This window comes from Electrona antarctica (genome assembly GCF_951216825.1).
Source record: "Electrona antarctica genome assembly, chromosome: 3".
Taxonomy (NCBI): Eukaryota; Metazoa; Chordata; class Actinopteri; order Myctophiformes; family Myctophidae; genus Electrona; species Electrona antarctica.
Genome location: NC_136808.1, coordinates 28,640,081 through 28,655,080, shown reverse-complemented (window position 1 = coordinate 28,655,080; position 15,000 = coordinate 28,640,081). Strand labels below are relative to the sequence as shown.

The 15,000-nt window shown below is 44.9% G+C and overlaps 1 protein-coding gene across 2 annotated transcripts in view; it reads left to right on the top strand.

The window, feature by feature from the left end:
• samd4a (sterile alpha motif domain containing 4A) overlaps positions 1 to 15,000 on the top strand; it is a 77,621-nt gene that overhangs the window by 36,352 nt on the left and 26,269 nt on the right. Inside the window, exons 4-5 of one of the 2 annotated variants that reach the window (XM_079497680.1) lie at positions 7,780 to 8,376; positions 12,151 to 12,429. In XM_079497680.1, coding sequence (XP_079353806.1) covers positions 7,780 to 8,376; positions 12,151 to 12,429 — 876 coding nt within the window. The remainder of the gene's footprint in view (positions 1 to 7,779; positions 8,377 to 12,150; positions 12,430 to 15,000) is intronic. The other variant, XM_079497681.1, reaches the window with a different exon arrangement.

Sequence of the window (15,000 nt, the reverse complement as noted above, 5' to 3'; positions counted from 1 at the left end):
TGCACTTGATGGTATACATTTTTGTCTATATTCCGATAATGCAGAGTAATTCAGTTCATCCTGTCAAATTTGTCAATTCAAGTTTAATTGATGGAATTGTGGTAAATTAGAGATTTCATGATGCATTGAATCCTTTCGGAAAGAATCGTAATTGAATCGACTCAGCTGACGGTGAGGTCAGAGATTTACACCCCTATTACACAGCAAAATCATAAGTGCAAAGTTACTCTGGACTCTTTTGGGTACGTTTTTACACTCACAGGTTAAAATGTACTCTCATAATTGAATATGAGTTGGCTTATACAGTATACACACACTCGCACACACACCTCACACATTATTTTATGCTCTTCTCAGTCTCCTTTTCCGGCTCCTCACTTCCGTTCAATCTCTTCCTCTCTTCTCTAGACTCTCATTGTGTCTAGATTATCTTCCTCTTGCACACTCACTCTTTTTTCCCTTCGTTATATTCCGGTGTAATGTTTTTCGGCAAGGTAATTGGCCGATTCAGATGTTTGATACATCAGTGGAAGGGGTACAGCTGAGACTACACAGGGGTACAGCTGAGACTACACAGGCGCACAGTGGAGCTTGACGCATCGCATCTTGAAAAAATCATATACAGTTGGGTGCCACCGATATTGTCCCTTATTATTTGACCCATTTAGGCCTGACCTCAAAATTTAAAAAAATCCTTCTAAATCCTCCAGTTTTCTGAAATAAATATTTTGACGATTTTTCAAAAATAGCAGACCTACAAGCTCGTAGCGCGCCACTCGGTGGCGCGCTATGAGCTTGTAGATCTGCTATTTTTCAATAGCTAAATTATAACATAATGTTTAAAACACCAAAAGGGGTTCCCGCCCAAAATGGGTTAACTGTCCTTTTGCGCAGATCACGCAAACCTCAGCAAAAAGAAAAGGACAATATCGATGGCCTCCAACTGTATACAGGTTTAATGTTTGTTTTTAGTTCAATGTTTGTTTTAAAAACACCATTGACAATGAAGGGAAAATTTACGTCATCTTGTCCCTAACACAAACATTAAATGCCATTAACAATAAAGATAATTTAATGTTTGTTTTGACACCGTTTGTTTTACATCATCATTACATCACCTAATCATAGCTATACCGAATTCCCTCCTCGATGTTGTAAGATGATAAGAGCGCCCCTCACTTCACACAGGCGTGATTTTTGAGGGGCCTCCTATACACAGGTTTAATGTTTGTCTTTAGTTCAATGTTTGTTTTTTAAACGCCATTGACAATGAAGGGAAAATGTACGTCATAATGTGCCTCATTACGTCATATTGTCTCTTTAATGTTAATGGCGTTTAATGTTTGTGTTGGCACCGTTTGTTTTACATCACTAATACATACAATACATCATTAATATATTAGTGCCCCTCACTTCACACGGGTGTGATTTTTCTCTTTAGTTTTCCAATGAAGTGTGGATGTATCAGGCTTGTTATTTGCAGTGGACACCTTTTTTCAAAGAAGAATCATTGTATTTAAAGGTATATTCAGTGATTTCACTTAATTCAAATATCACTTATTTTTTCTTATTTTTTGGATAATCCTCCCTACTATAAAGTGTGCTGACCATATAAGGAGTTCCTCCCTGTCCCCAGTGAGCCCCTGGGGTCAAAAAACCCTAGTTTCGGTTTGGGCTTTGGGTGGCAAAGCCTTCATCCAATCAGGATGAGAGGGGCCTTCCTCCAATCATGATCGAGTGGGGCGGGCCTTGGTGCACATGCTGTTGGTCTGTTGTACTTCCCCCACTGTAGAGCATGTGCATGTGCACATCTTGTTACCGGGTGGACCGGGTATTTTTCCAAATCATCCAAATCACTGAATGCTCCTTTAATGTTTTCACAATGAATACTTCTAATGAGGGAAACAAACATTCTCTATTACACATTCTATCAATATCCAGCTAACTAGAATGAACCCCTATTTTGCTTGACATGGTGCCAAACTTCAAGCACTGCTCTGCATCCTATGTAGGGGTGGCAGACACTGCATCCTATGTGGGGGTGGCAGACACTGCATCCTATGTAGGGGTGGCAGACACTGCATCCTATGTAGGGGTGGCAGACACTGCATCCTATGTAGGGGTGGCAGACACTGCATCTTATGTAGGGGTGGCAGACACTGCATCCTATGTAGGGGTGGCAGACACGGCATCCTATGTGGGGGTGGCAGACACTGCATCCTATGTAGGGGTGGCAGACACTGCATCCTATGTAGGGGTGGCAGACACTGCATCTTATGTAGGGGTGGCAGACACTGCATCCTATGTAGGGGTGGCAGACACTGCATCCTATGTAGGGGTGGCAGACACTGCATCCTATGTAGGGGTGGCAGACACTGCATCCTATGTAGGGGTGGCAGACACTGCATCCTATGTAGGGGTGGTAGACACTGCATCCTATGTGGGGGTGGCAGACACTGCATCCTATGTAGGGGTGGCAGACACTGCATCCTATGTAAAGGTGGCAGACACTGCATCCTATGTGGGGGTGGCAGACACTGCATCCTATGTGGGGGTGGCAGACACTGCATCCTATGTAGGGGTGGCAGACACTGCATCCTATGTGGGGGTGGCAGACACTGCATCCTATGTAGGGGTGGCAGACACTGCATCCTATGTGGGGGTGGCAAACACTGCATCCTATGTAGGGGTGGCAGACACTGCATCCTATGTGGGGGTGGCAGACACTGCATCCTATGTAGGGGTGGCAGACACTGCATCCTATGTGGGGGTGGCAGACACTGCATCCTATGTAGGGGTGGCAGACAGTGGCTCAGGAGCTAGAGCTGCCGAGGCCTTATTGGATTCGGAAGTTTCCTGGTTGAATCCCCGGAGCAAGACACTGAACCCAGAACTTCTCCCAATGAGCAGGGTGGTGACTTGCATGGCTTTCTCTGCCATCGGTGTGTTAATGGGTGAATGTAAAATACATTGTAAAGCTCTTTGAAGGGTCGGAAAGACTTGAAAGACTAAAAGGTGCTATAAGAATACAGTCTATTTACCATGTCTGTAAGAAAAAGTATGGAATCCCAGCACTGACGGGAGATTGCGTTACTTTTCATGTACTAATGCAAGTTTATCACCCGCAGAGATTAAAATAGGGTGCATTTTGCATCCCAAAATGCAGTTTATAGTTAAGGGACGCAATAAAACAACGTCCTCTGCATCCACGGGATGCACTACTGTACTACTGTACTGGTTTTTTATTCTAGTTTATTTTGCTAGCTTTAGTTATAATAATCATTTCTTCTTCTGTTTTCTATATGAATATAACCACATTATAACCATATAAAATGAAATGGTGCAATTTGTAAAAATGGCAAAATATGACTAACGTTGTTGAAGTGGGACTCATCAAATGTCCCTGGGACTCATCTAAAAGACCATCCCTGCATCCCGGGACTCATTACATTGAAAACCTATTTACATCACTGCACCCGCAAAAGGCGCAAACTAGAGCCCCAAGAGTGCAAGAGTAGAAAAGCTTTGTTAGAGGTCCCAGGGTCTTCGGGGTGTTTGACTAGCCTAGAGCCGAAATTGGACAGGTGAGATTTGGCTCAAAGTCCTTTAAAATGCTTTGTCTCTCTCTGAGAGCAGTTGGCTCAGCTTTTAAAGCTTCCCAGTGTATTATACATTGATAAAGCCAGAACAAGAACTTACAGCTACTTGTACATGGCATATTCACCAATACTGACAGTCACGCCAACTTTCATGTGTAAATCACAAATATAATTTATTAGTGATTTCTTGGAAGGCATCTCAAATTGTTTAATGTTTAGCACTTAAACCTATCATAAGCTACCTGCGACTATATCGGTTTGCGCTTGTGCTTGAAAACTTTGTCCGGAGACATTGACAACTAACCAAGTGGCTTATACTACTGTAGCTACAGTGTGTGGTCACTGTTAAAATATAGAAGACCACAGTAGGATCTGTGGGATTGCTTTACATCTGACTCGTTCTTTTCTATTAATTACTGTGTGTGTGTGTGTGTGTGTGTGTGTGTGTGTGTGTGTGTGTTGTGTGTGTGTGTGTGTGTGTGTGTGTGTGTGTGTGTGTGTGTGTGTGTGTGTGTGTGTGTGTGTGTGTGTGTGTGTGTGTGTGTGTGTGTGTGTGTGTGTGTGTGTGTGTGTGTGTGTGTGTGTGTGTGTGTGTGTGTGTGTGTGTGTGTGTGTGTGTGTGTGTGTGTGTGTGTGTGTGTGTGTGTGTGTGTGTGTGTGTGTGTGTGTGTGTGTGTGTGTGTGTGTGTGTGTGAGTGCGTGCGTGCGTGTGTGTGCATGCGTGTGTGTGTTGGAGCTTGTTTGTGTAGTTTCTTTTAGTGTGTGCTGTTCTCATTCAGAGGAATGAAGCATTACATCATCACTACATTGGGGTGGAGTACCGTAGCTCCCTGACTGCCCTCACACACTCTTCCTAAGTGTCTTTCTTTACTCTCCTTTCCTTCTCAAACGTGACTGTAACTCAGAACTCTTGTTTTACTTCCCTTTATCTCCTTTCTTTCTCTTTTCTCCCTGCCTCTATTTTTATGTCTTCCTCTTCTTCCTCCTTCTCTTGTGGCATACAGGATGGGTCAGGCAGTTTGTAACGAAACGAAACGTGTGTGCGTGCGTGCGTGTGTGCGTGCGTGCGGGCGTGCGTGACAAAAAAAAACGTCTAGAAGACCTGCTTTAACTCTAATTGTCTTCAATCAAATTGTTCATGTTCATCCCATTGGACAGAATGGTACGGTATGTCAAAGTTGAACAGTAATTTCCAGAATGCTGGCTGGCTGGCTGGCTGGCTGGCTGGCTGGCCGGCTGGCTGGCTGGCTGGCTGGCTGGCTGGCTGGCTGGCTGGCTGGCTGGCTGGCCGGCTGGCTGGCTGGCTGGCTGGCTGGCTGGCTGGCTGGCTGGCTGTATTGGTGGCATAGACTTAGAGACTCTTTCTAGATGGCATGGTGCCCGTCTGTGCTAAACGGATCCAGGCAATTTGGTAAACATGAGCCCCACATAACCTTACAGTGGCAGAGAGGGTGTGCCTCTCACAGACAGAGAGCAAGTGTGTGTGTGTGTGTGTGTGTGTGTGTGTGTGTGTGTGTGTGTGTGTGTGTGTGTGCGAGTGCACATGTGCAAGTGCGTGTAGTAGTATTTTCAGTATGGATTTGCAGTCGTCACTGTGTCAGCATTTGTGGTAGTGTGTGGGTGTGCTACAGGTATGTTTGTCAAAAATAATGTAATTTCAACATTGTGAGGAAGATTTGACCTGTATCGCTTACAGTATATTGTGGATGGATTGAAAAGACTAGAAATTTCTGCCTCAAGACCGCATAGCAATGTTTACCTTTTTAGTGTGGGTCGTGTTTGGAGGGGTGTTGCACAAGCACACAACTGCTGCTCTGAATACGTGGGTGACTGACATTAGGCCAGTACCTGTTTAAGACCACAGGCCGAGTCCATCGAGTCCAATAATTAGCATTCTCTCGCATAACGTGGTGTTCGTTGTCTTCGTGCCATGATTTGTTCGTACTGTAAGCTGTATAACAACTAAGCGCTTCTTCTGTCCACTTGGCATGTCCCGTCACAGAAGGTTTAGTGTGCTCCTTGGGCAGAGTGACTGTAACCCTCGCCTCCTCGCTCAGAGGCGTGAGTGGAGGACGCAAAGATGGAAGTTAGGTTTCAGTTCGCCTATACTGCACGGAAATTGGGGCAAAGAAATAACAAAAAATGTAGACAAAGTCTACATTGTAGTCTTTCTAAAACTCTGGGGGCAATTGGACAAGTGGCCTGCTAGGAGATATAGGAGAAGAGTATGATGCGTGCACGCAACATTCTCCAATTGTATGGTAAGATATGAGTTTGCTTTATGGTTTGCTGTCTTGTATGACTTGTAGGAATTTCAGTTTGGCCTTGTGCCCCTCAAATTAATAAAGGAAATAAATGGCATGCCCTGCTGAGGCCACAGTGGGCTTATGCCCCAGCTGGCTGTACCACTTCCTCTTTCTTGTAAATATGTAGACAGTGTCACTTTCCTTTCATGTAGACATGTCTTTTGTTGAGATTCTTAACTCCCATGAGTCCCCATCTTTAAAACAATCGAGTGACTTTGATTGGTGCAGGGCTGAGCATGGATCAAGATTGTAAATACTTACATAATTAATGTATTTCACTGCACATAGTCTACAAACTCTACATATTACATTTTAAATGATCCTTAACCCTTAAAATCACCAAACTTGTTTTATTTGATGGCCTTCCTAACCCTGGCATTTGGCCCTTGTGCCCTCAAAAAATGGACTACACCAATGGCCAAGTGGCCTTGCCTCTAATATGACGAAATTCCAGGCCTTGTCCTGCTTCTATACTGAAAACGTGGATCAGATAGAGCTGTACAGTATGTATGCCTGTGACATTGGTGTATCATTGGATGGTGAGAGCAACCAATCTATTTCTTGGTCTCACCTCTTATGGTTGGATTTAGAGACAAGGCCCTTGCAGCTGAATTAGTACACACTGACAGCTATGGTCACAGTAACAGCGTGACCGGAGGGGTCACGTGCACGTAGGCACACACACACACACACACACACACACACACACACACACACACACACACACACACACACACACACACACACACACACACACACACACACACACACACACACACACACACACAACCATGGCTCATCAAACAGGAAGTGCGGCCTGGCTGCGTCCTGTTACATCTATATTTGTGTCCCCATCCCCAAACCCCCATCCCTGACCTGGAGGTATCTATAGCTGTTGGTCCAAGCTGATAGGAATAAACTCTTCCATACGGCGCACACACAGACTTGCACAACAATAGCAGCTCCATGACCTCCTGCTTATGTAAAGAGCGGAAGCATAAAGCTCAGCTCCCATTTACAGACTACAGGAGGAGGAACTCAGGGACAGGATAGAAGTATGATGAGGACGATGTGGTACGCTCAGTGTCACCCTGGCATCCTCTTTATTAAACCGTTATGATATTGGCCATCTGTCCATCAACCCATCCCTCACACAATGAGGGATGGGTTGTTTGTTTGTTTAAAGCAATGCAATGCTGGCACTTTGTCAGAACCTCTGGTTGTATAACTCTTGGCATGCATGTATATAAGACTCTGTTTGGGTTGTCCCTCATGGTAAACTGTCTTTGTCACATCTGGGAACCCATCGGGAAAGGTTTTCTGTTGAGCTGAATTCTGTCTTGGGAGATTACATTTATCTGAACAGTGTATGTTCATTTTATTTAAAGAGAATACATTGACTGAATGTTTTTTTCTTTAAGGAATAAAGGTCAAATGTTGGCCTATTTTTGCAGTTATGCATTCATTGTATGGAGACATCACAAACAAGCTTTTATTTTATTTTGACTGTTACCTCCTACTCTGTCTTTGATTTCTCTCATGTTACACTGATATTTGTTGACTTATATATTTCTGTGGCACTGGAGAACTTCCGGTAATATAGTATAACATGAATACTGTACAGCCCCTAAATGAAGCAATATAATATGGTGGTCCCAAGTCATCGTTTGGGTACACGTGTGTCCAGACTCCAGACGCATATGTCCACACCATCGATAGAAAACACTGATGTGTGTTCTCTACAGCATTGGGTTTGGTAAAGTTAAATGACGACTTAATGTCATTATGATGATAGGCTTAATATTTCTCCTTTCCCTCCCCTCCCTTCATTGCTCTCTCTCTCTCTCTCTCTCTCTCTCTCTCAATCTCTCCAGTGGTGATCAGCCAGTGGCAAGGCGAGTCGAAGGAGCGTGTCATCTCGCTGGTCCTCACCCACCTCCCGCTGCTCAAGCCGGGCAACGTCGAGGCCAAGGGGGAGTACATGCGTCTGCTGCCGCGCATCCTCGCTCACACCATTGAGCATGGCCGTCACCTGGAGGAGTCACGCCAGCTGCTCTCCTACGCCCTCATCCACCCGGCCACGTCCCTGGAGGACCGCTCTGCCTTGGCCCTCTGGCTCAACCACCTGGAGGAGAGGGCAGCGGCGCGGGGCGACTCCCTGGAGAGGCCGCCCCTCGCCGGGACCCATCACTCGCACCACCAGTCCACTCCCCCATCCACCCTCTCCTCCTCGGGCTCCTCGTCCTCCAACACCTCCTCGTCGGGGAACCTCTATCCGACGTTGCACCACCACCAGCGCTACGGCTCAGACGACCGCCTCAACGGGTGGCAGGGCTCCAGGGATTCGGGGCTGGGTGGAGGCTGGCACCAGCAACAGCAGGGCTGTGAGAATGGACACCTGGCGCTCTACCCGTCCTCCTCCATGCCCTCCACCATTAACACAGTCGGCATCAGTGGAGGTAGCAATACCAGTGAGTAGTACACCACTCTCCTTCTCCTAACCCAATACCAGTGAGTAGTACACCACTCTCCTTCTCCTGCTGATTTCACTTCATTTGAACTCTTCATACTGAAAGGGATAATCTACCTATACATTAACAGAATCTCTGTTTGTGTGTGTCTGCCTGTCACGGTGCTGGTGGGGTGTCCACACTGGCTTCCCTGATTGGTTGAGCGTTACGTCATGTTTGTGCAGCTTTGCTAATATAAGTGGAAGCGTGCACAATAGATCTCCATTCAAGCTACAGTGAATCATTTTATTTTATTTTAGAAAGTATTTTCTGCTGTGAATTACATGCACAGAAGGAAAACATAATTATGAATTAACCACTGTACATTTAAGTTATTCCACTATATTTTAGGTCTATCTGCCAATTTTCACTTTTCCCAAATTTAAGCTGTTTAGCTTAGTTTTTGTGAATTCTGCAGAGTTTGGGTATTACTATATGCACAGTTTTGCACACTAGCGTCGGCCACGTGCTCTCTTGTCACGGTTACGGTCCCTCAGGCTATGGGATCGGCTCTGTTGCCACGGTTACGGTCCCAGCCAGTCGGTGGACTTAGCATTAGGCCTACAGAGTGTACACATTCACGCAGAGAAGAATGGCAGCAGTGCAGAGTACAGACAGCGCTAAATGTATAAACGACTTTGATTTAGGAGCCGTGTCCACACAAATGCGTTTTATGAGCGGAGGAGCGCTTTGGAAATCATGTTCATTGCGTTCGCAGACAGAGCATTTATTCACAAGCACAATGTTCACATGAACGTGGTGTTATTTGCACAAATAGCTTAGCTGCCTGAAAGCATGGACTCCTCATGGTTGTGCTAACGACTTACGACTCAACGTCAGGTAAATGACGGGGTTGTTACACACAGCCTTGATCAAATGAGCAGCCCCCTCTCCTAAAGTTTAACTAAGCATATACTGTGTACACACACCGCATAACCCAAAGTCTGAAAACACATCCCCGCGCACAGACTTACTAGACCAGTATCCTACTCGGATATTATGCAAGTTGGGTATGCACTATGCACGCCCCAACCCTGATCTTTAACCCATATTCACTTATGCTCATGCAAGGTGGAAGTTTGTTAGCACATGGTCTGTGGACGAGTGTCGGCTCGTTTCAGTATGCAGTCACACGATTGAATAGACAATCACTCAGTTACTCATCATAACCCAGTCATGGTTGTCACACTGTGGTCATACCAAATACACCCCCAACACACCCACAGAGTAACTGGAGAAGAGGAGCTGTGGAAGGTAGAAGGTGTGTGTGTGTGTGTGTGTGTGTGTGTGTGTGTGTGTGTGTGTGTGTGTGTGTGTGTGTGTGTGTGTGTGTGTGTGTGTGTGTGTGTGTGTGTGTGTGTGTGTGTGTGTGTGTGTGTGTGTGTGTGTGTGTGTGTGTGTGTGTGTGTGTGTGTGTGTGTGTGTGCGCGCGCGTGTGTGCTGCACTGTATTTATACACACATACAACTGCAGGGAGACAAGGGTCTGTTGAAATTGAAGATAACTATGGTTGCAGCAGGATATTTACAGACAAGAATGCGAGGGCTATGTTTTTTTCTTGCTGGGAGATGAAGGAAACAGCTGAGGGTTTATAAATAAAGACACATTTAAAGCCCTTCGCTCACGGCTCCAAGCAAGATCCTCCTTATTCTGGACTGTCAGCAACTTCAGTCCACCCCCCCCCACACACACACACACACACACACACACACACACACACACACACACACACACACACACACACACACACACACACACACACAAAAGACATGAGGATTTCACAACTGGCAAACTAGTTGCTCTTTGATGCTGCCACTACTAGCATCATCTAACACGCTCATTATGAACGATTTAAAAAAAAATATTATTATTTTTATTTTACTGCACAGAGACATTCACTTTGGGGGGGGGGGGGGGGGGGGGGGTGTCTTTATGTGGGGGTGTCTTTTGTATTCAGTATTTTCAAATGTGAAAATACAGTATACCGTACATTTGCTGCATACAGTACAATTATCCAGAATATGTTTCCTCAATTTAAATCAAATTCCAGCGATTCAGATCAGAGTCTGCTATAGGCAGAACACTGTTGTTGAATTTAACTGGGAATGCTGTTGATACATTTTAAGTAGTATCAAATGCCTCTGATGAGTGAGTGGTTGTATCAGCTGTTTGTACATTGAAGACAGTCACCACTTTGAAGGTGATATTATTCTTGGAGTATTTTATTCTTATTACATATGATATATGATCTTATTACCTAAAGTCAGCTACTACCAGTGCCCTGAACCCACTTCCGTTCATACACTGTGTGCGTCTGGCCATGCTAGTAGGTAAACACATCAGTATAATTGTCTGAGCTCATCAACCTGTATGCTATGCTGGGAATGCTCATCCCCATCGCATCGGCCTGTTTACCCCGCCCAGCACTCGGCTCTATCCCAAACCACAGCACAACATGCCACCCATCCCTTCCCATGTAAGGCTGCCTTTGTGGGGCACTGTATTTAGGGAAAATGGCTAATATTTAGGGACTGGAACTTGTAATGTTAGCTGGGCACCTATTTTAAACGGGGGCCGTGAAGTCCTATACATAGTGTCAGTAAGTGGTCCACATATAGGAAGGAGGAGACGGAGAGGGAGAGAGAGACTGGTGGCAGTTTACACCGGCAGAGTGGACACACATAAAGCTCCCTTCTCCTCTCCATCTTTGATTCTGTTTACCTCCCTCTTGCTGCTTCTGGAATATTCCAGGATTCCAGGGCGGTTTCTGTCGGGTGCTACAGAAAGGCCTACCTGTTGTGTGTGTTTGTGTGTGAAGTTTTGTTGTTGTTGTTGTTGTTTTTTAACTGACCCATGCACACAACCCAACTTCAGCGTTGGGTTTTCCAACCCCACAAAATCAAACGGTTTGGTTTGGTTTGACCCCAACAGCTCTACAGTATGTCATGAAAGCAGCTCGAGCAGCAGAGATACAGTATTATTGTTAATCAAGTAAAAGAGAGCAAAGGGGTGCGACAGAGAGGGAGATTTGAGAGAAAGACAGACAATCTCATGGCTTCTTTATACTTTTTCATACAAGTATGATTTTCAGCCAACCATGTTGAAAATCTGTAATTTCATTATATTTATTTCTGCCAAGTGATACGTTTGTACGACAAAGTATGAATTGCGTTTACGGCTTCCCTGTGGTTTCTGTGGTTTAGAGGTTTCATAGCTAGAATATGTACAAAAAAGAAATGTGCAAAGGGAAAATGTTAATGAGAAAATTCTGGAAGATATCCAGTTGTGAGCCTGGAATGTAACCAGCCAAGCATCTGGAGCATTTTTGTTTATTTTGCATATAGAATAAAGCTAAGATATCTAGTTGTTATTGTCCACAGGTAGGAATTGCTTTCAGTTTGACGTCTGCATGTTTCAGGAACGTTATTCATCCATCAAATTTGTCTGATGGTGACGGCGGGATACGGGTAATGGTTCCCCATTACAAAAAAAATATGAATCATGAATCAACTGTTGTCAGCTCAATGTACAGTACAGTAGAGATACGTTGTACCAAGCCTGAGTCTTCTCCCTCTGAATCAGTCTGAAATTATTTTTTACAGTGAGTGACCACCCGTTTCCCTTTATCCCACTGATGATTATATGATTGTAGTTACATAATTTGTTTCCCCTCAAAAGAGCCCCCTAACTAACAGTTGTGGCCTGCCTCTGTTGACTTTTGCTGTTGTCCTGCAGTTCTGTCGAGTGGCGGAGGCAGCCAGCAGCACAGTCCCTTGAAGCGCTCCGTGTCCCTCACCCCTCCCATGAGTGGGCCCAGCAGTCAGCCCCTGGGCCACGTCTGGCTGTCCCAAGAGGACCTACGGGCCCCTCGGGGCCCCGCGCTGGACCACGCACCCCTCTCCCCCCAGAGTAGCATCGCTTCGTCGGGCAGTGGAGGCAGTGAGCATCTGGAGGAGGCTGGTCTAGGAGGAGGGCATCGCAGTGCGTTTCATGAGGAGGGCAGCGGCATGAGGGGTGCGTTGGAAAGATGTATGGCTAGAAAGAGGCAGATAGTCACTGTCATATCAATGATCACTGTGATGCTTCCTTTTTTTAGGGGGGGTGACGGGGGGGGGGGGGAGGGTCACCGACCATTACCTTTACCTGTCGTTTGGGCTGGTTACCGAAATTTGATACCTTTATGGCACTGAACTGCCTTGATACCATTGAGTACCGCAAAATGTCATGTCATTTGGTACCAAATTTCGATACCTATAGCCTAATTTATATTCCGTAGTACAACAGTGTCATGTGCCAAAAATAACTGATTGACAAGCTAACAACACGTCACATTGTTGTTAGCTTATAGATCTGTTCTTTTCACAAGACATGCAGGAGAAACAATACGCTGTACACCCAGAGTCAGGGCTCATGCAGGTGTTAAACACTACGCTGTACACCCAGAGTCAGGGCTCATGCAGGTGTTAAACACTACGCTGTACACCCAGAGTCAGGGCTCATGCAGGTGTTAAACACTACGCTGTACACCCAGAGTCAGGGCTCATGCAGGTGTTGTTGTTGTATTGAGAGGGTGGACTACAGTGTGCATCGCATAATGTGTGTTAATAGATTGCAAAAGTATGCCTTCATTTTATCAGGTTCAATGCCAATAGTGCACAATATACATGATGGAAAAAGCCATCACTGCCAAGACCGGCAACACAATTTGATGAAACACTTGAACGCACATTAAGAGCATAATATTGCTCCGTGTTTGACTGGCAAGAGGACAGCACTGTACACATAAATGTTCCCCACAGATTGCTAAATAAATACTTCCAGATTGTGCATAAAATGTATATATCTCCATTTTCACCTCTTTCATCTCCGACCAAACACGAAACCTTCACAGCATTTGTCCCCATGACATTTGAGTATGTTTTCATCCACTGAGTTCGCAAATGGAGAGGGACTGTGCCTGGCTGGGGTGACTGGGGAGCGTTCTTTTAATACATCCATGGTGTGTTATTCTGCTTTTTCTTCTCATACTAGTACCAATACCTTGCTAGTCAAGGTATTGGTACTGGTATTGAACATTTCTAACGAGCCCCAGTCCTACCTAAATTAAAAAGGAAAGAAAAGAAAATAATAATAGTCAGTTGTATGCACATTCAAAGCCTCAGTTGTCTTTATGCCAAAGGCTTAGAAACCTATATACTGTAAATGTCAGGCCCACAACAAGAAGCGCAACATCCAAGCATCAAATGTAGATGTGTGTCTGCTGTTGGAAAACTACACTTTTTGTCATATTTATAAACTTTTAGCTTGTAACTTTTTCATTTACAAGTTTCAGAATTATATTTCCCCACCAAATTAAGAAACGGTGTTTACAAATCATGATATGTAAAAAGAAAAAGAAAAAAAATCATGATATGTAATGTCATTAACTCCAGCAACAGCTGGCTAAAAGTGGTAGAGCGGGTCACAGTCAGAGACACAGACACAGAGAGACACATGACGGGTCAGCGTGTGGGTGAACCTGATTCTACAGCTGTGTGTGCTGTGTGTCGTGGAGGCAGCCAGCCAGAGCTGTGAGAAGTGGTTTATACAGCCAGGAAGCATGAGGGGACCACGCTGACCTCAGGAGCCCCCGTTCTGGGCCTTGTGCTGTCTGCACAGAGAGCTGAACCTTTTTCATGTTTACTCTCTCATTTTCCTCTACTTATAGAATCGCCAGAGGCGTGTTCTACAGTACATTTTGTGTGCCAGCTGCTGAAAACAGCCATTCATTCATAGTTGCAGCCACAAAGTGAGACGCACACTTTGGGCTTATGCTCGCCTTTGGTTGAAGTAAGAAATAATAATAAGGCTAATTTAGGACAAACGGTAGACCTTTATCACACATGGTGACAAAAAACAAACAAACAAAAAATAAGAAAATTGCTAACTAAATTCAGAAACTTCAAAGTGTCCTGAATGAAAGGTTCAACTTTGTCTCCTGTCATCCACCTGCCTTCGCAACAGCACATGTGATCTGAACCCTTGTAAGCATTCATCATACAGTATTACACTTTGGCCTTGCTAAGCAAGCAGGTTTTGCTTTCAAGTGTGACATGAGTCAGACCCTGATTTAATTTGTTTGTTTGTCATGGATTTGTTTGCACAATGTTGGCAGGAACTACAGTTAGAACCCATGAGCGAAAACAGTACGCTGAACCAGCACCCTGCTTTACCTCAAACCGCATTTTACCGCAAAGATGAGCAAATGTCTAAAACACTACCAGCCACACTCAGCATTCTTTATTTCACTAAGCATTACCATGGATGTCTGAGTTGGTCTACTAGTGAGCACTAGACTTTGTGAATGCAGGCATATTGCTGCAGACAGAGTAGTCATATGATTGTTGGTTTCAATGGTTTGTTTGAACAATTTGGATGATTGGTGAAAAACTGATGTTATCGCTGAACTTTCATCTCTTAATGAACTAAAGACGAAGTCAGTTAAAGTTGTGTGTGTGTGTGTGTGTGTGTGTGTGTGTGTGTGTGTGTGTGTGTGTGTGTGTGTGTGTGTGTGTGTGTGTGTGTGTGCGTGTGCGTGTGTGTGTG